Below are 26,104 nucleotides of genomic sequence, written 5' to 3'. Positions count from 1 at the left end.
CCTTGTTTTTGGGGAGATATCAGAAGTTATTTGCTTATTATATAAAATTCCTTAAAATATGTCTCACCACATTCTAGAAAGCTTGAAAAACCTTTATTAAAAAAAAAAAAAGCAGCTTTCAAAATTAAAAACGCTTGTGAAGCATAGGAGCAAAGAAAAAACAATGACAAGTTAAGGAATGGAAATAAAGTCATAAAAGCAGTTTCTTACTTGGTTTTGAGGAATTTGAATGGTGTGATAGTTCTATAAGCGTGTCACGCAAAGTGGTAGTATCCCTGGGATAAACTACAGCTTCTGTGCACTTTGACAGTTTCTGCTGCACTGAGCCTTCATGTTAATTTTGTATATGGTTGCTTCTTCCTGCATATATATATTGTATACTACAGACTAAGCAGAAGACTGTCACCTTTCTCCCTAGTGCATGGGGGAGAGTGCACAGACCATTCCTCCTTTTCTTTTTCTTCACAGCCCTGTCATTCTGAGCACATATTTCTTTGATGTCAGTGAATGCTTCTTTACAGTGCTGTTTGCAAGACCAAACTCAGAGAAATAGAGAAGCAGCATATTCTTGCTTCTTCTGGAGCCAGCCAAGCTGCCTGGCCACAAAGCGCAGGGCATCACCTGTGGGCATGTAATTCCTACCTACTGGGTAGGTAGCTCCCCTGCTGGGTACTGAGTTGCTGCATGGGACTGTTTGCTTTTGGGCTTAATTGCTCCTGAAATTATGTATATCAGCCCTGTGGACCAGTGCCCTAAATACTGAATCAGCACTTTAAAAATGAGGTATAGTAAAAGGAAGTTTGAGGACCAGTCTTAGGCCAACTACATCTGCAACTGCTAGCTTCATGATGGACTAATATGTTCTGGAATCTAATGATTAAAAAGGGAGTAGGCTGTGTGATTATTGGATAAATTACTAAAATCGTCACATCAGATTAATAAAAGATTGTATGGTGAAAGAATGGAATAAAATTTAAAGTTTGTTTATTCTACAAATGCTGAGTTAATGATTAAATACATGCATCAAAGGGAACAGATTTGAGGCTAGTGTTACTTGACATGAGTGCTTAGCAATGCAGTCTAAATCCTGACCCATCTTCATCTGTTTCACAAAATTTACATAGTCCTATGGGGGAAAAAAAACAAAAATCTAGCCAAAAGAACAGCTGTGGCAGCCTAATTTTGATGTGAGTGTGTTGCACTGCAGGAGACAACGTAAAATCTGTTGAGACTATGTCCAGAAGTACACCTACAATTATACAACCCAGTTATCTAATTTGCAGAAAGAGAATTAAGTCTTAAATTCTCCTGGCCTTTAGAAGTCCTTCTATGCTGTCTGAGCACCCTGTTTACCTTCTAGCAGGAGACCCCTCTCTGCATGGAAAGCCTTATCCATTTAAGGCACGAATAGTCCAGTGCATAATGTAAAGGGTTGTTGGATCTGAAAGACTTTGATCTAGTATTGATTAGATCAGCCAGTAGCCTGGAAAAGGTGAAGTTCAGATTATTCCGTGGAATCTTTTCATGACTCTAGACACATGGTTAGCCTATTATCTGTTGCTGCATTCCAGTTACTGAGGCTTTCTGTTGAGGCTTTCTGCAACAGAGGAGGATTTTAGGCACAGCTGTGTACAAAGCAGATTTTTTTTTTTTCCCAAGCATATGTACTGTGGCAGATGTGAGGACACTATGTTGCCTAAACATAGGCCTCTAGCGCCACTTGAGACATTGTGGGGTGTTTGAGACATCCACATGGGACCAGTGGATTTGGCAGAAGACCTAGAGGAGACCTTTACTAGAGTGGCAGCTGAAGGCCAAGCAAGATACCCTAGAGCATTTCAAATGGCCCTGTGTAGCTAAGTTTAGGCAATTGAAGGAATCCCTAAAAGGGGGTTCAGTCATCATACCATTTCATATAATCCACCAGGACTCCAGCTATTCATGGGAAACTTGTGCTTTTCGTGGGTCAGTCCTGCGTCACGTCATGCGGATGTCTTAGGTACACAACTGCATCTCAAATGGTACTGTGTGCTTGTGTTTAGGCAGCTAGATGCTATTCTTTACAGTGCTGGTGGGACTGAGATCCAGGCTCAGTTGCCTCTCTAATAGTCTCTGCCTGTGCACTAGAAACCCAGTCTCCCATTATAACCAGTGGAAGGTCTAGTCAGAGCAGTCACTAGTCTAGAATGCTGTTTGTCATGCCATAAACTAGGATGTCTAAATTTCATAGGGATCTCTCCAGAGCTTCACTGTAATAGCAACTTAGGTATTTAGTTAATGTGTAGAAACTAAATTTAGGCATCTGAATCCAGAGCTGAAACCTGCTCTGAGAAATAATCCTAAGATTTGTAATAATTTTATGAGTGCTATAGTGGGAGTCGTCTGACTATCTCAGTGAAAAGACTGGAAGGTCTCTCCCCAGAGAGAAGAGGGAGAGAAAAGTATCAGAAGAACAAACTCTTTAGGGACATATCTCGGTAATAACAGTTCTAAGGAGAGGCAGGCATGCAAGTACTGAAATGCTTTTGATTGAACAAAGTCGTATTTTGCTGCAAAAAGCTGTTAGGCTGTGGACACCGGTGCCCTCGCTCCCCAGGTGAAGTGGACCCTTGGTTCTGAAGCCTGTTGTGTTAAGCTGAGTTATTCACAGGAGAATAAACCCTTTGGTCAGGAGCAGTGTGGGTTGGCACTAGGATTTTTACCTTGCTATAGTTGTCGGCTTCAGACTTCGGCCATAGGGTACAACATCCCTCCCCTAAAAAAGGCCAGAAAGAGTCAGAGATGCTTTGCCTGAATTTCCAGTGTTGCAAAGTTTTGTCCTTAGAATTTGCATTTTATGGATTAAGAGGTGTGATGATAAAGAATTTTACTGACTCACTTTGCAAAAACTCCTTTCTGAATTCCTTGCCCTCCTCCAAATCTTTTGGACAAATGGGCAAAAACCCTTGTGGAAGAAATACTAAAAACTACTTGGAAATAGAAATTAAGAGTTTGATTAGAATAGGTTATATCTCCTTAAATACACCGTAATTTCATTCTGAACAACAGATATGGATTTCAGAGAGTTAAGATTTAGGGAAAGAAAGAATAGTCCTAAAAGTAATTCAAGTGATTGTTCAGATTAGCAATTTAATTGTTCAGCTGGAAATGCCTGATTTAGACCATTAGATGGCAGCATGAATTTGTGTTTTGGTGCAAGACTTTCACAGCAGAAGCACTCTTTCAAAAGTTGCCTTTTTCTATTCTGAAGCTTTTCATGACTTTAAAATGTCGTAATTCTAGCATAAATCAATTAAACCCAGGTTTGCTGCAATGTTTTGTTTCATAATTTTCTTCAAGTTTTCTTCTCCTATAATGACTGAAGCTGTAATGCAATAACTTCAATGGCATTTTCCCTTTTTTATATAAATCTAGTGTGAGTAAAAGGTGCCAGTTTGTCAGCAGTGAAAATTGAAATATTTGGTGTATCCATACAAAGACAGCAAGAATTCTGCATTTCATGATACTATCTTATTTCTCAGGCTTGACCTGAAGACATTTCCTTAAAGATCAGGCTGCAACTCGGCCACCAAACCTGCATTCTGTTCATACTAATAAAGTTTTCTGATGATTTGAACATCTATTCACTTGGAAGGTATTGAGATTGCCGACTGTTAATTGATTCAGTTTTGTACATTACCAGTTGAGATAGGATTCAGATCATATCTTAAAGCAAAGTCTTGTACATCACACTGTTATTACCCTGTTAGTGTATCAACATTATGTTGTAATAATCCACTCACAGACTTTTAAATGAATTCTTTGTGTTCATCTTCTGCATGCTACATTTCACTTCCCCTGGCCTGTTTGTTCCCACTCATTGCCTGCCTCCCACACAGACATATTGTTATAAGGAAAGTGTTGAGTACAGCTGTGCTAGGATTTTTCTTTGCTAGTATTTGTTTCTAGGAAAGGAAAAGGGAGAAAGTCAGTCCATTTCCTGTTAGTTTAAAACAGCAGAAACATCTGTTTGTCTTAAGATAGTGTTCCCAAAAGAACAGTGGCGAGGGAGCTTGCAGGTGATGAGCTTTGCCATTGCCAGTAGCTATCAGTTTAGACAATAGTGATTAGTATGGTTGGCTTAAAAAAATATAAAAATTCCTTAAACGACGGAGGATATTTATTCCTGCAATAAAATTTTTGACAGCTAATGTTTAATTTCTACAGTGTTCTAAATCATAAAAATACATAGAGTATCTGGGATCAGAAAACCCAGATTCTGCTGTGGAATCCATAGACGCCATTAAATTCTGTCCAAAAGCGAATTTTCTGCAGTGTCCTCACCCTGTTATGGTGAATTTCCACAGTGCTCACAAAATGGTGCGAGGTGACATGTCCTGGCACAGCATGCATGTAATCCTTCTGTCAAACGCATCCTATCGCTACCATCCACTGCATTAATGGGTGCATTTAACCTATCAGGGATCAATAAAATATACACTCTTAAGTGTATTTACAATATTACATTGACAGGTGTTAAAATAATGTTACGTAGACTAAAAATCAAGCTGACAAAATAGAGAGCAAGCTTTGTGGGTAGTATTCCCAGTACAGCGTCTCTTTATTCAAGTCAATACCCTTATCTGGTACCATTAAAATCTTTTTAACCTTAGCTTTAGAGCGTCTAGATGTTTCATCACTCTTCATGCCTAAAATGTGATACGTAAGGCATGACATTTTACACTATTGTGGTATTCTAAACTGTCTTCACTCAAGATTAAGTAGTTTTGTCAATGACCTCTTGGCCCTATTTACAGAGGAGCTCCTAAACCCTAATACTTTATTCTTCTTTTCATTAATATTTTTCTTCATTGTCTTTCAGGATATAACGACCTCCCCAGACCACTTGCTTTCTTGCTCTATCTGTTAAGAGGACTGCCCTTTCCTTTTGTGGTCCTTGGCGCACATTTTGGCTTTCTCCTGAAGCTTCCTTCAGTGGACAGGGTTCTTTTCTTTGGGTTTTCAACTTCCTCACATCTTTATCTGCTCTGGAGAAGGTACATTTGGCTCCAGATCTGTGTCTCCAAGTGTCAGCCATGACTTGTCTCATTCTCACTTAGGCTGAAAGCATAAAGAGGTGAAATACAGATCCTCCTCATCTTTTTGTTTCTTAATGTCTGTCTTTCAACACTGTTTTTCCACTTGGGAGAGTTTCTGTAAACCTTCTGATTGAAGGATTTTCAGAGCCAATGGCCTGCGCCAGCACCTTGTGAATCTCTTCAGTCTGTTGGCTTTGAACTCACTGGGTGCCCTTTCTCTAGACCTGATTAAGGCAGCTTTACTTTCAGGATACGGACAGAAGACTACCGTTGTTGGTGTGCATAAAAATAAGCACTGATTCAGCTTGCTTGTCCAGAAGCAGAAACATTTTTGGTGTATTTCTTTCTTTCTACAGTTAGCTTTTTATTCACCTTTATCTTTTTCCCTGTACCTCTGCTGAACTGTGGATATTTCAGTTGAGAGACCTGTGAGATAGTGGGTTCAATGGAAGCAAACCTAGGTGGCCTCCTTTCTTGTTACGGCCTTTCAGCTGTGTCCGGAACCTGAACATTCGTTACCAGTAAATACATTCTCTTTCCTTTGCATGCTTTTTTGGTAATGACATAAATGAACTCCTCTTAGAGCTCAAATGTTAGTTTGAGAGGCTGTCATAATTTTCCTGAGGGAAGCAAGCAGAAAGGTTAGTGGCTGATTTTTGACAGATTATAACTCAGTAAGATCTGACTGGAATTGTCTCTCCTAGTCCAAGGTTTTTGTCCCTTTTGAACTGAAAGTTCTGCCACAGATTGAGGAAGTATTAAATTTTCTCAAGAAAGGTTTTGAAGATTCTTTCATGACAGAATATATGGAGTCTGAATACAGAATTTCTCACCAGCAACCACTGTGTTATAGTTTCTCTTCAGGTCTTCTCTACAGTAGTGATTTTCGTGGCAGCTTGTGTTCTGTGAAAGAAAGTACAGTTACCACCTCTTCCGAAATGCTAATTCCCAGGTTCTTCTGAAGATGCTTGTCTTTTTAGGATAGTTTAAAGAGGAATGCCAGTTTAAGTTGGTTATCGTCACAGAAAGGATAGCTACGTTCACAGCATCATGTATTTTGGCACTATGATTTGTTTGGATGATTTGTTTCACTGAAATGGGGCTGAATCCCCCAGTGTTGTGATCAAAAGGGAAATCATCTTTAGAAAAAAACCAACCCTCTTAGCTTTGAGGCTCTTTTCCATGACAAAAGAGGAGAAAGTGGAGTCTAATCATCTTACTGATTTAGATTCAAGTCTGACATTAGTGTCAGTGAAACAGAAATGGGAATTCTTAAGGAGGTGGACATCAGCAGCTGAGCCTTAGTTCCGTTCAGTAAAGGTAATCTCTATACTGACCTTGTTTACTAAGTCAAAGGTCATCATAACCATTTTGGATACACATATGATCAACAGAAGGAGATTAAACTCTTCAGAAGGGCTAGGCAAGGAAGGAGAGGCGGTGGGGTAGCCCTGTATGTTAGGGAGTGCTTGACTGTCTAGAGCTTGATGATGGTGACAGTAGTGTTGAGTGTTTATGGGTAGGAATCGAGGAAAGCCAACAAGGCAGATATCATGGTGGGAGTCTGTTACAGACCACCCAACCAGGATGAAGATGCAGACGAAATATTCTATAAGCAGCTGGGAGAAGTCTCACAATCACTAGCCCTTGTTCTCATGGGGGATTTCAACTTACCAGATGCCTGCTGGAAATACAATACAGCGGAGAGGAAACAGTCTTGGAGTTCCTGGAGCATGTGGAAGATAACTTCCTGACACAGTTGATGAGAGAGCCAACTAGAGAAGGCACCCCACTGGTCCTGTTGTTTGCAAACAGAGAAGGACTTGTGGGTGATGGCTGGAGGCTGTCTTGGGCATAGTGATCATGAAATGATAGTTTTCGGTTCTTGGAGAAGTAAGGCAGGGGAGTCAGCAGAACTGCCACCTTGGACTTCTGGAGGGCAGACTTTGGCCTGTTTAGGAGACTGGTTGACAGAGACCCTTGGGAGGCAGTCCTGAAGGGCAAAGGAGTCCAGGAAGGCTGGACATTCTTCAAGAAGGAAATTTTAAAGGTGCAGGAGCAGGCTGTCCCCATGTGCCGAAACACGAGCTGGTGGGGAAGACCTGTGTGGCTGAACAGAGAGCTTTGGCTGGAACTCAGAAAAAAAAAAGGATAATTTATGATCTTTGGAAAAAGGGGCAGGCAACTCAGGAGGGCTACGAGGACGTTGTGAGGTTATCCAGGGAGAAAATTAGAAGGGCCAAAGCCCAACCAAAACTTAATCTGGCTACTGCCATAAAAGACAATAAAAAATGTTTCTATAGATACATAAGCAACAAAAGGAGGGCTAAGGAGAATCCTCATCTTTTATTGGATGTGGGTGGAAACATAGTGATAAAGGATGAGGAAAAGGCTGAGGTACTTAATGTCCTCTTTGCCTCAGTCTTTAATAGTAAGACCAGTTGTTCTTCGGGTACCCAGACCCCTGAGCTGGAAAACAGGGAGCAGAATGAAGCCCCCATAATCCAAGGGGAAATGGTTAGCGACCTGCTACACCACTTAGATACACACAAGTCTATGGAGCTGGATGAGATCCACCCAAGAGTACTGAGGGAGCTGGTGGAAGTGCTCACTGAGCCACTTTCCATCATTTATCAGCAGTCCTGGCTAGCTGGGGAGGTCGCAGTTGACTGGAAGTTAGCAAAAGTGACGCCCATTGACAAGAAGGGCTGGAGGGAGGATCAGGGCAACTACAGGCCTGTCAGTCTGACCTTGGTGCCAGGGAAGGTTATGGAGCAGATCATCCTGAGTGCCATTACACATCACGTACAGGAGAACCAGGTGATCAGGCCCAGTTGGCATGGGTTTATGAAAGGCAGATCCTGCTTGACTAACCTGATCTCCTTCTATGACAAGGTGACATGCTTAGTGGATGAGGGAAAGGCTGTGGATGTTGTCTACCTAGACTTTAGTAAAATCTTGAACAACATTTCCCACAACATTCTTCTGGAGAAACTGGCTGCTCATGGCTTGGATGGGCATACTGTTCACTGGGTAAAAAAACTGGCTGGATGGCCAGGCCCAAAGAGTTGTGGTGAGTGGAGTTAAATCCAGTTGGTGGCCGGTCACAAGTGGTGTTCTCCAGGGGTCAGTATTGGGGCCAGTTCTGTTTAATATCTTTCTCAATGATCTGGACGAGGGGATCAAGTGCACCCTCAGTAAGTTTGTAGATGACACCAAGTTGGGCGGGAGTATTGATCTGCTTGAGGGCAGGCAGGCTCTACAGAGGGATCTGGACAGGCTGGATCGATGGGCTGAGGCCATTTGTATGAGGTTGAACAAGGCCAAGTGCCGGGTCCTGCACTTGGGTCACGGCAACCCCATGCAGCGCTACAGGCTTGGGGAAGAGTGGCTGGAAAGCTGCCTGGCAGAAAAAGACCTGGGGGTGCTGGTTCACAGCCGGCTGAATATGAGCCAGCAGTGTGTCCATGTGGTCAAGAAGGCTGATGGCATCCTGACTTGTATCAGAAATAGTGTGGCCAGCAGGAGCAGGGAGGTGATCATCCCTCTGTACTGGGCACTGGTGAGGCCGCACCTCGAGTCCTGTGTTCAGTTTTGGGCCCCTCACTACAGGAAAGACATTGAGGTGCTGGAGTGTGTCCAGAGAAGGGCAATGAAGCTGGTGAAGGGCCTGGAGCACAAGTCTTGAGGAGTGGCTGAGGGAGCTGAGGCTGTTTAGCCTGGAGAAAAGGAGGCTGAGGGGAGACCTTATCGCTCTCTACGACTACCTGAAAGAGGTTGTAGTGAAGTGGGTGTTGGTCTCTTCTCCCAGGTAGCAAGTGATAGGATGAGAGCAAAAGTCCTCAAGTTGCACCAGGGGTGGTTTAGATTGGGTATTAGGAAAAATTTCTCTGCTGAAATGTTTGTCAGGTATTGGAACAGGCTGCCCAGGGAAGTGGTTGAGTTACCATCCCTGGAAGTATTTAAAAGATGTGTAGATGTGGTGCTTAGGGACATGGTTTAGTGGTGGACTTGGCAGTGAGATTTATGATTGGACCTGATGATCTTAAAGGTCTTTTCCAACTTAGATGTTTCTATGGTTGTATTCTAACAGTGCTTGGTATCTCTATCCTCCAAGTCTTTTTGGAGTCCCTGCTTTCTAGAGTACAATTCCACACCATCTTATAAACATTTCCTACATTTCCTACCTTTTAGCAAGTCTGCAACCTTATATTTTAGTATATTGACCTAACATAATGTAACTTTTTTCTGTATTAATATTTGGTACTAAATTGTATTCAGTGGACCAAATGAGGCAAGGCACTGTGCATTGATGACTGCTATTATTGCACTCTCATTGCATCAATTATACATTTTTATTAGAAATTAATTTATATTTATTTGTAAGTCATTGGTGTAAATCCATTATGCCCATTGAAGTTTGAAAATTGAATGGGTATTATGGCTGCTGTTCATGAATAAGCTTCCCTAGGAAATCTGCTCTTTTTATGCTTTTAAGTAGAAAAGAATCAAAGCACTGAAAGGCTTCACCACTCATCTTTTTGCTTTCCAACCTTTTTGCCTCTTCCAAACTTCACTGTGATTAACAGACCCCTTCCCTTCCCCTCTCAAGTGTAGATAAAGCTTCCTTCGTAAGGCCATCCACATTTTTTTCAGCACTCTCATAGGATCAGTGCAGGGCAACACAAAATGCCCTCCCTTTCCAGTTGACCAAGATCTCTATGTCACATTTCATTTCTTTGCAAGTCTGATGGAACAGACAGAAGATTTCTGGACAGAAGTTGTAGCTGGCCATGATAGTACATTTTCAGAGGATGCAGAGGTGATAACTAGTGAGGTAGGAGAGCGTGCATCATCAGTTAACTGCACTCAGCTGCTGAGAGGTGGCTGGTTAAGACAGGATTAAGTGTGGGTTTTCAGTTTGTTCTTACTTTCAATCCTTTAATTGCCAAGTTTAAAATGACAGGTTAAATTTTTTACTCAGGATAATGCAATTTAATGTCCATATGTTTACATTCCTCCAAGTGGGAACAGAATATAGCCCAATAGACACTAGTTATTTCAATTTAAATTAATTTGGATGCTGCAAATCACTCTGTGAATTTTCTTGGGCCTTCTTCCTCTGTTGACTTTTAATTTAATTAATTCCTATGAAGCCCTAGGCCTGAGATGATTCTGTTAGTAACATTTTTATTAGCATTATATTACCAGTATAAATATATGATAAAATTAAATGACTGAGGTACTTCATTCTCTCATTTGCTTAGTCTCTAGGCTGGCAAGTGACATGATTTTTTTTGACATGAGTTTCTTATGTAGAAAGAAAATTATATTGTAGTCAGATATGCAACATTGTTTATGTTCTTTTACTGTAACGGGTATTTGGACAGCATTCTCAGTAACCACTCTGCATGCTTGTAAGGATTAGTGAGTAATACAGTTCATGGGAAATTTTATGAGCTGAAGTAGATAAGAGTTTGAGATGTTTGTCTTCTGGATGTCTGCTTTAACCTCTAAGTATACAGTGTACATCACAGCTTCATTATGTTTTCCCTTTTATTCTTATTATACTTGTTTTTATGTCACAGAAAAGAACATTTTCTTTTTACTCGTATTTCTTTTCCTCCCCCCAGTCCCCATCTGCATGTCAGCGTTGTCCACTTGACATTTTCCAATGCCTTAAACTCTGGAGGCAGTATTCTTGTTATGTTCTTACATTATTTATGCTATTTTTGCAGTCAAGATTAAGTTGAAGTTGTGTTGACCATTTTCATTACTCAGTTATCCAGTTGATGGATAAAAATTCTTTTTCAGAGGCACATAACATTTTGTTCTGTGCTCCCTTCTTGATTTTGATTGTTGTTTTTCACTTGTTTTTTCTATCTTAGTTTCCAATGTACAGTACTTTGGAAGGTTCATCTCATGATCCCCTTTTCCCTAGGTTTTTTCTTTTTAATTCTTCTTAGACTTTTTCTTTTTTTTTCCTCTCATATCTCCTGCACTAGTTTTTTTGTTGTTGTTTCAGAAAAAAACATATTCAGGCTGGTTTTGAGACCTTTCTGGCACTTTGAAAAGTGCTTCTTCTAGACTTTTAGGCTTTAGACTGAGGGAGAGAGAGCAATAAAAGTGGAAGCAGAGATCTGAACTTACTGTGCTTGGAAGCATCTCTATAACTAGTGCTACATAGGTGGCTCAATGTTTGCTGTATTTCTTGTTAGCTTAATCTGTGATGGTTAAAGTATTTAACTTATAATGTCTGTAGCTTTCTGTTGGTTTCTTCTAATTACTTTTGATGAGCAACTGTTTTTTACTTGTTGATATATCTATTTACTGCAAATGGTAAACAAAGTAGTGGGACATGCAGAGAGTAAATATTGAAATATTTATTTCAGTCAAATGTCTGTATTGAGCAACTTGGAATTCAGTGATACAGTGATGTGGCAATGTTACTGTCTTGTCATCACAAATTCTTCTGGGAAGATTCCACATTAGATAATGTTATGTTACACTGAATCTGCCTCCCTTTTGTTTTTTACTCAGGAATGTTTTGATACTGTGATCGTGAAAACGAGTAAATTTTTTTTATTGTTAGTCATACTGCTTGAAGGAACTGCATAGTCTCTAGCCCAGGAAAACTATTTAAAAAAAAAAAAAAAGAAAGGGCAATCATCATTAACTTCACGAAATATTCACAGACTTAGCACAAAGTTTAAAAGAAAGTATAAATAAAGACATGGAAGTAAAAAAGGATAAAACTCAACACAAAGTTTCTGTGTACTAAAGGTAGATTGTGTCTGACTAATGTGTTAACCTTGCATGTTATGTGTTAACTCATTTTTTAGGTAAAGAGAGTAAAGCAAGTCTTATACTTGTGGGATTCAGTTAAGCATTTTATAGCATTAGATAAGGATAATGTTTTCATTAAACTGAAGGAGATGGGGATTTGTGTAAGAAATGCAAGGTGGGAAAGGAAAAGAAAAATAATCAGCAGTATTAAAAATCAAACTTTGAGGAAGATTATTAAGTGCAGTTCTTCCAGTTTTAGAATCAACCTTTTAAATTATTTTTGTAATGGTGTTTGCACAAAAAGTAGGAAAAAGTTCATGGGAGGTAGAAGGCATCATCGTTACACAGGAAGATCAGGATACGCAGGAAGAGTTGGATGATCGTGAGGACTGACACATTAGAAATGGGATGAGACTAGACTTTCCAGTATAAAATGTAAGATTAAGACCATAGGCACAAGCAGTACTAACTCTGTTGTCACTTGGGGGTTATTCAGTTGGAAGTCACAGAACAGGAGTGTTATCTGATATTTTTAATTATTTGCAAGATAAACTAAGAATAACTGACGAGATTGAACCAGAGGAGAGGCAAATGTGATTTTTAAGATGTGTTGAGCAATATATTTCTGGTAAAGATACACAAATGTTGCTGTTACACAGAACACTGTTAGCCTTTCATATGGTATATTGTCTACCATTCTTGACTCTTACATTTAAGAAGAGGAGCAAGTATAGGGAAGGACTGTGAAGGATTATCAGGATAGCGGGTAGCCTTTTATACAGAAGACTTCTAAAATACCTTGACTTGTTCCCTTGCAAAACAAAGGCTGAGAGGAAGTGGGAAAGCTTGCCTTGGAGGGTAAACATAACAAAAAAGTAAATCAGCTATAGAAGTTAAGGGATAATATTGACAGAAAACAAAATGTAAAAGTATAGCCAAGCTGAACATTAGGAGATTCCTAAGTATCAACTCAGCTTCTGGATCATCCTCCCAACAGAAGCACTGGAAGCAAGTAATCTAATTTTTTTTCTAATAGACCTTAACAGCTAAAGAGGACTACATTATGCAGTTGCCTGCAACTCATAGATCTTGACTGTTTATGCAGGATTTGCTTACATTCTTACATTTGAAGTAGAGAAGGTTTGGAGTTTCTATGTCTTAAAATGGGAAGCATCTTTGTTACGTTTTCTTATTATTTAAAAAAAAAATTCAACAGATGCTTTTGAATCTCTTTTTGTTAATATGTTTCCATCACATGGTTATTCTTTACAATTCTTTCATAGTCAATTAAACATTCTATTGCTTAGGGGTTTTCTACAACTAGGTCAAAATTGGTTTCATAAACTGATCATAGAAAATATTATATAGAGAAAAAATACTGAATCATTCAGAATTGATTAAATTAATTTTGAAGTTTTAAAGATTTGGATTATAGTTTAAAACCATCTTTCGAATGAAGGATTCTCTGGGACAAGTATACATGATTTTTCTTTTTTTAAATCTTCTCTATGTAGCTGAGAGGAGGTCAACATTAGAAAGGTGAAAACAGTAATATGCTATATAAATAAATCAGCTGAATAGAAATTTCAGAAAATTACCTTTCCATCTAATAAGGGATGTCTGTGGCTAAAAGCGATACATAGTGCCTTGTCATGCTCGCTTTACATTAAGAATGTTTTTGGAGGATGTGAAGGTAATCTAGAAGAGGACAGCCAGATTGATTCAGGGATAATGGACTGCCGTTCTCAAAAGGAGTACTTGGAAAAGAGAGCCTCTTTGTTCCCAGGTGTTGTTGTGGACCTGCTGAAAGAACCAGGAGGTGGACTGTATGAAGACAAAAGTGGCTGCACTGGATGTTTCCTTCTTCAAAACATAGAACTCACATCTGTAAGAAATGCACATGGTTAATGGACTGCTTAGAAAATTAGGGCATGGCCAGGGAACAGCTGCACTAAGCAACTTGCTCCCCTAGAGAATTTCAAATGTTGTGGAGAAAAAGTTGTTCACAGCAAATGCTGTTTCCTACTCCCCTGCACAATCTGTGGCTCTCTATCCCTCCACTCACAAAGCTCACAGCATTTTCCTGGTTAAGCAGTGTCAGCAGGGCTGCCAGCTTGATTGAGTTGGTATGGAAAAGGAGCCAGAGGGAACAAGTGCAGAGAATGTCCCTTTCAGCACGGAGCTGGCATCTAAGAATGACTTTCCCGTACCATGTCATATCTCATATTTTAGTGGCCCTCATCTTGGCCAAAATAGTCCCTGTTCCTCTTCACTTTGCCTTATGAAATGGGAATAGTGTAATACTTCCTACAACACTTGTGTGGTGGGGAAGTAACTGGGTTTATCTGTTCTTTTTTACATAGGTGAAGAATACATTGGCCATTAGAATCTAGACAAAACCTCACTGGAGTTTTTAACAGTGAAAAGGAGGCTAAATCTAAATAAACTTCCTGTTTTCCATGAGCTGCAGCTTGCACTTGGTTTGGTTTTTTTTTCCCATCTAAGAATAAAGTAACAATATTTATCAGAAACATTTATGCCATTGAGGAATCCAGAGAAATGCAGGAAATGCAGTATGAACACATAACGTATGTACTAATACTTTATTTGTCTTTGTGTGTGTGGATTTGATGGCCAAAAAGGAAGAGGCCCCAAGGGCTCCTTAGTATGCAATTAATATTTTGGCTAGAAAAGCAGCAGATTGTTTCAGTATGCTTACATGTTATGACATCATATTCCAGTAAAATTATAATGAACAGAATTTTTGTTTGTCTCTGTGGCAAACCAAAATGAGTTTTCTAATTGTCAACAGACCTTGGTGATTTATTTAATTATAGTGGCGCCCGCTCACACCAACTTAGTTAAGGTCTGTCAGCATTTCTGTTATGAACCCCTATTTTTAGGGGTTTATAACTAGTTGTAAATATTTATTCATTGCTGAAACTTGGCATTCAAGGTCACAGTCATAGAGCAAATAACCCTTTTTCAGGTTGACTATTCTAAAGTGATAGCAATGGCATTAGCTAAAAAGTAGATTTCTGATGCTATGAAACTTGGAATAAAGAGAACCTGCTTTCCAGTCCTCTTATTTGAGGGATCTTAAGAATCTCAAATGTCCAGAAGAGCCAGATAAAAATTAACTTGTTTTAATAGTTTATATGTGACTAGTTGTTAAAGTATTATCCTTTATCACATTTTTTTTTCTTCCAATTGAATGTATCATTTCATATGTCCTTTTGTTGTCTTCTAGTCTTGTAATCTTCTGTCATTTGGCTGTGTCTGTCAGCTTACGTTCTGGAGGAGTATGTTCTGAGGAGTGTGCCAGTATCACCTGAGAACCTTTTTTACATAAGAATTTTCTCCAAAGGAAAATCCTAGCCTTTGTAGCTGCCATGTAGAATGCAGGGACATGCATATTCTTTAAATGTAGGTAGTTTTAAAACTTTCAGAAACCTAATGAGTCTGTACATGAAGTGTTGCTGTTGGAAATCCTGACTGTTTCAGTTCTGTGGCTGAACAGAGGGACAGAGGGCTAAGGATTGTAGGACTGACGTGTAGGTGTTCTTGTGATGGAAAATATTGTGCTGATATGTTATTGCATAATAATCCACAAACGCTATATAAATATTCCCAAGATTGTTAATGGTTTCAGTCATTTTTAGTAACTCAAATGTAATATATTGGGAAGGTTTATTAATGACCAGTGGTAGATATCTTAACTTTGCATGGGGTTGTTCCTTACATGAGTGTGCATCTTCAGGATGCAGAATCACTCTGTATTAAAACTCAGTTTAATCATTGCACTGTACTTTCAGACTGTAATATTATGATTACTTTTAAGGTTTTTGTTGATACAGTCTCTGTCCTCACCACTGAAAAGAGGAGGATGTTTTGTTTCTATTTGACATGCTCCATGTTGTAGAGAAGCCAATATCCTCCCAGATTTAGTCCATTTTCTGATGATTTCAGGTGTTCCTTTGCACTTTCCTGGCAATGTTCATATTATCAGTGCTCTGTTAACTCTGCCTGAGGCCAAGCAGAGCAAGAAAAGTTTAATCAAAACCATGTAAAAGCCTAATCATTCTGCCAATGCCAAAGAGCTGCATGAGGCTCTAGAGCCACAGGCTGAATATCATTTTTCCATATTATCACATAAATAGCTCCCTAAACACTCTTTAAAAGAAAAGGTGGGGAGGGAGGAGGAAAAAGAGAGGGCCTGTTGTGGGATCTGAGTTTATGAAGTGGATTAAGGTTCATGTGCTTTCTTCCTTTACATGTAATGGAGAGAAAGGTAGGTCTAGTAACTCAACAAGAAACAGGAACTTATGATGAATGTTGTATTTTCCTTAAATCTAGGTAGTTGCTAACAGCACTACCACATTTCTTCTTATTTAAAGAGGATTGTGAAGTAATGAGGAGGGATGTGCTATCAAGGTACCTACTGCTTTTGTGTGACAGAGCTTGTCCTATACTAAGCTGCAGCTAACAGAGGCAGCCAACAGATGCAGCAGTTTCCAGGCTCTAGTTCTAGATCTTCTGAGAACAATTTCTGGGATGGTGGGAGGATTCCTGGGAACTCTTTGGGGAACTTGAGCATGCCTATTGCTGCAGGGAAAGGATAGCTACAGGAGGCTGCGACTTCTAGCAAGCTCTAGCAGCTGCCCCTGATCAAAAAGTGCATTGAGGTTTTCTTCCAGCTGTGTCCTGATTAGAGAGGGTCCAGCACCTTTTCAGCTGGTACTAGGGAGAAGCACATAAAAGTGCAGGCCCTAAATCACCATTCCCAGAGAGAGGCCGCAGATGCATCACAGCAATTCACACAAAAGGGAGCCAGAAACTCTGCCGAGGACAGTGTGTGTGTGCTCAGCGATGGTGGTGATGTGCCACATGGCACCATTCCTAGCACCACCTGGAGCAGCTATTGTGGTACATCAGAGACCTTAAGTCAGATCTAGCTCCAGAGCTCTAGCTGGGATGGGGAGACAGTGGCCTTGTCTGCAGGAGGTGTGCACTGTCAGGGGATCTGTATTACCAAGTAAAAGAGTTGCAGGAAGATGTCAGCAAACTGTGCTGACATCATTAGAGCTGATGAGCAAGAGATCAATTGTATCTTCTCTGAGACCCTGCAGGTGCAAGAGCCTGAATCCCCAACCGTACCAGAGGAGGAGCAGAGAGAGTCAGTGCTAATTGGACTGGGAAATGGGGAGTCCTGTGATGGCAAAGGCTGGAAGCTTGTAAATTTTGGCACTGGGAGGAAGGCTTCTGCTCCATCTGCAGGTCTGCAACTACAATTTCAGTGCCGTGGCATCAGATGAGGGCCTAGGAGTTCTCAAAGCATGCATTCCAGCCAAGTCTGAGCCCCCTAGCAGCACCAGAAGGAAGCAGCAAGTGATAATAGTGGGCAACTTTCTACTGCAGGGGATGGAGACCACCATCTGTGAACCTGCCCTGCTGTGCAGGGAGGTTTGCTTCTCACTGAGGGCTTTGACTGGGACATTGTGGATAGACTGCCAAGGGTTGTATGTTCCTTAGGCTATTACCTACCTCTGCTTTTCATAGTGGTCACCAGTGATACTTTAAGCAGACACATGGACCATAACAAGAATGACTACAGAGATTTGATTTCAACTGTGGCACCCTCTTTGAGGATCAATGCTTGGAAGAGATGGGATCCACCTGACCAAGTGGGGCAAGCATCTTTATCAACAGATGAGCCAATCTGGTCAAGAGAACTTTAAAGTTACGGAGAGTGAAGTTGACCTATAACCAAGTGAGGAAGTGATGGACCAAGTTAGTAGGCAAAGACTTAAGGGTGATGTTGACGAGAGATCCTAAAACCAACAAAACAGGGCTGAAGGGGTCCCACAAGTGTATGCACACAAGTAAGGAAGAGCCTACAGGACAGCATGATGGGGGAAGTCCTTATACCTTTTCTGGGAAATCAATACACTTGGGTTACTATCTGAAGTACCAGTGTGCAAACACACTTAGCATGGAGAGTGGACAGGAGGAATGAGAGGTCTGTGTGCAGCTACTGCAGAGCTACAACCACACTGGAATCACAGAGGCATGGTGGTATAGCTCACATAAATGGAGTGCTGCAATCGATGCATACAGATTCTTTAGGAAGGACAGGCCAGGATGGCAAGAACAGAGTGTTGTCCTTTTATGTAAGAGAGCAGTGGGAATGCATGGAGCTCTGTCTGGGGATGAGTGATGAGACAGCTGATAGTTTATGGGTCAGGACAGGAGGGCATACCAATGTGGGTGGTATTGTGGTGGGTGTCTCTTACAGACTGAATGATCAAGAAGTAGATGAGGTCTTTTTCAGGTAACTGGAAGAATGTTCATGGCCACAGTCCTGGTCCTCATGGGGGACTTTAACCACCCCAGTATGTCTTGGAGGGACATCACAGCAGGACACAAGCAATCCAGGAGGTTTCTGGAGTGCATCAATGACAACTTTCTGACATAGGCAAATGAGGAATTGGTGAGGATGGGCACTCCTGCCAGAGCTCACACATTCAAACAAAGAAGAACTGGTCAGAGATGTGAAGGTTGGAGTCAGTGCAGTGACCATGAGATAGTGGCAGGATCTTGAGAGGAGAGAACAAGGCAGGTATCACAGATAACAAACTGGCCTTCAGGCTAGCAGACTTGGGTCTCTTCAGAGACGTGCTTGGAAGAATCCCAGGGGATATAGTCCTGAAGAGAGAAGTCCAGGAGAGCTTGTCAAGATTCACCTCCTCCAAGCTTAAGAACGGTTTAACCGTCCATCCTGACATGCAGGTGGTCAAGCAAAGGCAGCAGGAAGCCTGCATGGATGAACAAGGAACTTTGGACTAAATTCAAACAGGGTTTGTGACCCAGAATGAATGTAGAGACACTGTACAAGTGTGCAGGTATGGGGTTAGAAAAAATTGAAGTCCATCTGGAGTTGAATCTGGAGAGGGATGTGAAGGGCAAGAAGATGGGTTTCTACAGCAGCAAAAGGAAGACTAGGGACCCACTGTTGAGTGGGGCAGGGAACCTGATGGTCCTGGAAAAGATGGAGGTACTCAAAATGCCTTCATCTCAGTCTACTGATAAGACTGGCCTTAAGGAGTCCCAGGTCCCTGAGATCAACAGGAAAGTCTGGAGCAGGTAGGACTTACCCTCGATGGAGGAGGATCAGGTTGGGGAACATTTAAACAGACAGGACAGGTCTATGAGGCCTGATGGAATGCACCCATGAGTGCTGAGGGAGCTAAATTATGAGCATCTCTCATCTGATGAGAGAGTGAGAAAGCTGGGACTTGTTAGCTAGGAGAAGAGAAGATTTGGGGCGATCTTATCAATATATATAAAATACATGAAGGGGATGAGTAAAGAAAGTAGAGCCAGGCTCTTTTTAGTGGTATCCAGTGAAGAAAAGGCACAAACTGAAATACAAGTAATTCCATTTAATCATAAGAAAAGAAAAGCCTTTTTTACTCAAACACCAGAGCAGATTGCCAGACAGGTTGTTGAATCAGCCACCCTTGGAGATACTCAAAACCCAAAGGAAAGCGGCCCTGAGCAGTCTGCTCTAACTGACCTGCTTTGAGCAGGGGGGCTGGACTAGGGGATCTCCAGAGTTTACCTTCCATCTCAACTATTCTGTGTTTCTGTGATAAACTAAGGAAAGACTTTCAGAGGAATCACATTAGTGGTGTATAGGAGCCAGGGACAGACAGCTCTAAGCCAGCTGTGGAAGAAGTGGAGTTGATGCTGATTATACTGATGAAACTTTTAATTATTTTTTCCAGTGTTTTTAAATAAATGTAGTATTTTTCACTCTGGAAGTATAGTTTGACCTGCATTTGGTGTCAAAGGCCTGTTCCTGATTCTTAGATTTAAATTCTTTCAAGGTATTATTTACATCTATTGCCTGCATATTCCCTAAATTTATTTTTAAAATTCCCTAAAACAATATTGCAAACCAAATAAAACTAATAAATCAAAGGAAAATGTTGATATAGGAAGCATTTTATGTAAGCTCATTAAGCAAAGGGAAGGGATGAAGTTCTGCCTTTCGCTTGAAAAACTACCATTCTTTTTGAGGTAAATCTCAGCCTGAAACCACTACTTTTTTATTGTAGATTTTGTCACATTGCTAGTGTCTTGGTATTGTGTTTGTACCTTTTAGAAGCAGAGGGAGGCAGAAGGTGAATGCTGTATGTCTGAAGCAATGAAGGATGCAGTGGAGTGGGATAGAAATTAACGTTCTTGGAATTATCCGTTTCTTTGGTTTGACAGCTGGTTTGTTAACAAATGGTACCGTGGTGTTTGAATTTCATTACGCATGTAGGAGCTTTGTAGTGTTCTTCCAGAAAGAGTGGTCAAACACTGGAATGGGGTGCCCAGAGATGTTGTGGAATCTTCATCCTTGGAGATATCCACAATACCCTGGACAATGCCTGAACAAGACAGTGTAACTTCAGAGCTTGACCTTGCTTTGGGTGCTGCATTGGACCAGATAACCTCCAGGAGCCTTTCCAACCTGAGTTATTCTATAATTTTATGAAAATGCTACATAAGCAAATGCATTTCCAGGCCTTAATAATTCCCTATAACTGCATTAAACTGTAAACAGGAAAGCAAAGTAAATACCCGCTTTTTGCATGTCGTAAAGGCAACTTTGCTCACCCCTCCAAGGCCCTATAGCCAGAGGCATGTTGGAGCCAGTTATGGTTTTGCTCTTTCCATATAAACGTATTTTTAGAATTAGGCACAAAGTTCAGGGGCACTGAGACTGGAGTGCTTATTTGCACTTGTTTGGGTTTGAAGTGTGCTGCTATCTGAGAAACTTTGCTTTATAGTTGAAATGAATTGGTTACAATTATTAATGAAAAGTCAGAGAGTCTTCATACAAAAAAATCAACATCTGTGTCAACAGATGAAAATGGAGAGAGCACGCTTTAATAAGGATCCTGTAAGAGGAAGAAGGAAAACATAGTACTTTGTTGTGGTTTTGAGTGATTCTAGTTTTGTTACAATGGACCTAGTTTTTGGCCACACTTTTGGAATCCTGGGCTTTTTTACATTGCCATAAAATATGTACAAGTTATTTGTGATAAATGAGAAACCATTTCTGGTAGGTATATATTTTTCCAAGGACTAAATCTCCAGTGTGTTAGAAAAGCCTTTGAGGAAGGAGCACAGGCTGACTAGACACAGAGTGAAGAGTATGAAGTGAATTCCCTCACCTGTGTAGAATATAATTAGAGAAATTTTTTGAAATATTCTCTTAAGAGATTATAATTTTAACAGTGATTAGGACTAATTATCTGTGCTGAATTGCTTTTTCTGAGTCTGAGGTGGTGGTGGTGGTGGAATACTTATTTTCTGTAGAAATTGCTTATGTGGACAAGCTCTTACGTTTGTAGTTGTCACAGTGCTGTGACAGGACCTCCCAAATGCAAGAATGGCATTACCTCTCTTTCTTCATTCACTGCTAGTGAGAGACAGGTTTCAGGGTAGGGAGTATGGGTTGGGTTAGCTATTTTTATTACTGAAAATAGACACGTGGAGTTGATGATATGAATAAAGATACTGCTTTCTTTGAGGAATAATAGCTGTGCCTGTTCATAGGAAAATGTGCAATTTCTTGCTTTATCTTTCTTTCGGTGCCTTTCAGACATACTCAGAAAAACAAACCCTGCCATTATATTTAGAAATTTTCTGTGGGAAGGAAAAAAAAGGAAAACAATGTGGTGGTGACTGCTGCTTTTCTTTCCATGCCCGGAAAATGTTTGGCTGTTACAGTGTTGGAGGAGACATTGTCCCTACCCTCTGTTACGCTTTTGGAAGAGAACTCCTTATTCTCTACAACAATTTCAATACTTGAGCTTTAAAAAGAGGCTAGAAGTACATTGTTCAGGTCCCTCACTCTTCTGCCATCTGACTTCTTGTTGTCCCCAAGAGCTGAGCTATGCCAGCAGGTTTCAGATGAGAGACCTCTCAGTCCTTCTTCCTCTGTGCCACTTTCCTGTGGGACAGGAGTTGTCTCCCAGGCATGGCTTCCACTGGAGCTTTTGGTTCTCCTCAGGTTTAATCTTCTCAAGACTCAAACCAAGAAGAAAGCAGAGCTGGGCTGTTGGGCTGAAGTATAGTAAAGCTTGTCGTAGAGCCGTGCAAATGTGGGTGAAGAGCTGGTTTGCACGTAGGAGCTGCTGTCACAGTTACTGAAGGCCTTGCTGAGGAGCAGTCCATGTATCTAAGTGTTAGGTCTTACTCTGTGAGAAAAGATATGTTTTATCCCTAGCTACTGCTCTATATTATGTAAAATTGATGGTTAAAATGCATAAATTTTATTGTTTTCTTTTCATGACATTTCCAGGTATCACTGCCCAGTGCCTAAAATTTTCTATGTCCAGTTAACTGTTGGCAACAGTGAGTTTTTTGGTGAAGGAAAGACTCGTCAAGCTGCTAGACATAATGCTGCAATGAAGGCCCTTCAAGCTCTCCAGAATGAGCCTATTCCAGAAAAATTACCTCAGGTTTGTGTTTCAGAAAACTAATCTTCATGTTAAGATACCAAATCAAACAATTTAATTGCCAGTTTTTCAATGTTCAATTTTTAGTGGTTTTTTCGTGTTAGCCTCCATAATTAGAGAAATAATACTAACAAATTGATAGTGTTATTTTTTTATAATAGCACATCTAAAATGGAACTAGACTTAAATAACAAAAATAAGTAGGCATTTTAAAGATGGGATTGTCAACAGTCATTAAGTTAAAAATAAAATAAAAATAAAATATTTGAGATTATACCAAAAGTGGAGAAAATGTCCATTTAATCAGTGGCTTCATGGAGAACAAATTATTCATCTTAAATGTGTGTTGTGCCATGAATGCAGTCTTTACAGCTGACATGACTTGTCCCCAATGTACCTAAGAACCTGACAGAGCTCACTGACAGCAGATGATCACTTGTCTGATGGTTCTAGGCTTTTAGCCAGTTAGTAGCTTTTTAAATAGCTAGCTGTCTCACTGCTATGTTTGTAAGTGGTGTATATTGCTATTTGAAAATGTTGTGTTGTATTTTAAGAAATATTTAACAGAAAAATTATTCTCAGAATAATCTTTGCAAATTGAAAGGACTAATATAATAAAATTGCCCAGTCAAATAAGCCAAAATAAATGCATGAGGAGACAGTCCTTTTATTTTGTACACTCTTTCTGATGATGCCTGTTGAACTCCTGTGCACAGTACAAAACATTACTAATATTACCTTCAGTGTCTTGTGTGGTAGTTTTGACCTGCTTTTTAAGAATGGAAATAATTTTCTGTATTAAAAAAAAAATCTTTGTTCTTTCTGCCTCACCCTGTGTCTACGTCCTCCTCTTGATCCAAAGAGAGTTTGACTCACCCTTCTGTTTTGCTATGTTATTTTTCTAGATCAGGAAATTCTCTTCAAAATCACTTACTATAGTTAATATTAATTTTTTTAAAAACAGTAAAACTATTAAAAAAGAATATGTAAAGTCAGGAGGAATCCCTGTTTCCTTTCTCATTATTAATTCCCTTCCTTTCTCTGGCTTCCAGCCAAATGTATTAGTTGATAATGAATCCTTAGCACAAACCGTATATTACTAAAACATATTTTTAGCTCAGCATATTCTTAGTTTTTGAAAATTATATGTTTAATATTATCAAAAGAATCTTTGAATTCAAGATATCCTTTAATCAGAATGGAAATTAAACCACTAAGTGCATAGGGTGATAAGTAGTAGACAAAAGTAAATAATAGATATAAGTAACATCAATATGTACCTGGTTTATATACTGAGTTTTTATAGCCCATGTACATATGTAATTTACCTAGCAAAAGTAATAAAATCTTTATAAACATTCTTGCCTAACTGGGTCTATTTAGTGTCTATTTACATCAGTCTTTGTTAGGATGTGCAGACTTTTAGAAGATGTGGTCATGGCAAATTGAGTTTCCTAAATTCTTGTAGCATGCTGTAGCCTTGCCTCTCTCCTGAGCTAATGAAGTAATAATTTCATTCTTCTCTTCACCACCATAAGTTACATATGTAAACTGAATGAAATCCACAGTTAGCTATGAGAAAAATGGGAAGACTTGTCAGGAGACAATACTGTAGAGTAGCTGAGACATTTGCATAGTACTTGCAAGATCTGTGGGAGCACTGTGAGTTTCTGGTGCAGCAGTTGAAGACCACTTGGGATACTGTAGGATCTCAATAGCCGGTATCTGTGGGTAGGAGACTAAATCGAGTCCTTAGTCAGGAGAACATCTGTGGCTTGGTTATGCTGAGGGTAAAGGGAGCTTGTTGTAAGCTAGTCATGAAGAAACATCTCTGTAACTTCATGGGTTAGAGTTGTAGGTGACTGGAGAAGGCTGGAGATAACACGGTGCCTAGGTCATGATGGAGTACCAAGAACTGCATCGTGTGGAGCTGAGTGTAGCTCTCCAGAGAACTGGAGGTTGGTTGAAGTAGAGTTTAAGGGCTTCATGGTGCTAAGGTTGAGGCTCCTCCCTGCTGCTGGTCATGTGAAGTGCACGCAGGGCTGCTACGCACTGGTGGGATGTGCCGTCACCATGGGACATTGTCCAGCTCAGTAAAACTCTCCTTCCTTCAGCAGAACTTAGCTGCTTGGGTCAGCCACGGAAGATGATTGATTCACCATTCCTCAAACATCATGCGTGGACCAGAGCCAGGACACATTAGAGTCTGGCTGGCCTCAATTACATGACTAGATTGAGCTTCTTTCTTCCCCAATCACTGCCACTGTCCTTCAAGAAGAGCAGAGAGGGGAGCAAGGACAGACCTGCTGGTACCGATCTAGCCCTGCATCCCATTAGTAACTCAGTGAATTTCACTGGAATGGGATCCATGGAATATAGCACAGTAAATACATGGGCTTACCTTTTCGCCTTCATAACCATGTTTGCTTAATGCAGCCTTCTATATATTCTTCTTTCATTTCAAGATACCCCTTTTTTCCTTTTTTTAAAAAACTTAGTTAAGGGTAAAAATCTTTTTTCCATATTAAACCACTGAGGAGTATTGCCATCTTAATACTTCATTGTGCAAATGTGTAGAAGAGTATAAGGTGGGCAGAAACAAGAAGCAATCAGCAAACAGGGCAGAGTTAGAGGTGAATATGAGCCTGCTTTCATAAAAGAGCTATTGTGTGTCTGCCAAAGCACCTCTGCTGTCTCATAGATGTGAGGCTAAGAAAGGCCTTACAATTAAAGTGTCAGTTGTGGAATGAGGATCAAATTTAAATCCAAAGTACTTGAGACACTCCTGAACATATTTTATTTTATTTAGGGAAGTCATATGACTAATGCTTGAAACTTTATTGCTCATTACTAAGGTCTAAGCCTTAAAGTCTATGATCCTCCCTATGCTCCACTCACGGTTAGGCTCTCTACTGTGTTTGGTGGAAAAATATGCAAGGAGTTAAATTGTAAGGGCAGAAGGGACAATTGGGGGTTTTCTGGACCAATGTGTTTTTATTAATCATGAAATTTTAAACAGTAATTTCTACATTAGACTCTACATATCTGGTTAAGCTAGGGTATAGCTAGAAAACCTAAACATTCTTGACTTAAAGGCTTGGTGACAGTCCAATGGGCTTTATGTTTTGTGTAAATTATGCCAGTGATTGATTATTCCCCATTTCAAAGATAATTTGCAAGATATTTCTTCTAAGTTCACTTAGCTTGATTTTCTATCGAATTGGTATTTTCTTATATTTGCTAATCAAAAATCTCTATCCCATATATATTTACAGATTCTGCTTAGGTAATTTTGAATCTTTTTATAGAACTTGTTGTTTCCATAGTGTCTCTGTAAAGTTGGGGTTTTTTCTAATCAGTAGTTCATCCTTGTGGCTTTTATTGTCAGCTTTTCAGATTATCAGTGTCCTTTATAAAACACAAACTTAGTTGAATACAGTACTGAGTAAGATTCTCACTAAGTTTTTTTACAGAATAGTAGTACCACACTCTTTGTTTGATACTCTTTATATCCCAACAATATATTTTTATTTTTAAATATTGTCCTTTTAACTCTGTTCAGTTGATCTTTCTCAGTGAACCTAATCAATGTTTTGCCTGTCCTATAATGACCTACATTCTTGATTTCAGTGGTACTTTACATTTCATTATATGAAATGAGCTGGAAGTCCTACATAATTTCATTCTAACTACCCTTGCTGCTGCTTGGCACTGCATGCTTTT

At 40.0% G+C, this 26,104-nt stretch overlaps 1 protein-coding gene across 3 annotated transcripts in view; it reads left to right on the top strand.

The window, feature by feature from the left end:
• Positions 1-26,104, top strand: part of STAU2 (staufen double-stranded RNA binding protein 2) — a 176,530-nt gene that overhangs the window by 34,696 nt on the left and 115,730 nt on the right. For all 3 annotated transcript variants that reach the window (XM_075023454.1, XM_075023452.1, XM_075023453.1), the window contains exon 6: positions 22,225-22,384. In XM_075023454.1, coding sequence (XP_074879555.1) covers positions 22,225-22,384 — 160 coding nt within the window. The remainder of the gene's footprint in view (positions 1-22,224; positions 22,385-26,104) is intronic.

This window comes from Buteo buteo, chromosome 3, assembly GCF_964188355.1.
Source record: "Buteo buteo chromosome 3, bButBut1.hap1.1, whole genome shotgun sequence".
Lineage (NCBI taxonomy): Eukaryota > Metazoa > Chordata > Aves > Accipitriformes > Accipitridae > Buteo > Buteo buteo.
Note: the sequence above shows the minus strand (reverse complement) of the source record. Positions and strands in the feature narration are given on the sequence as shown.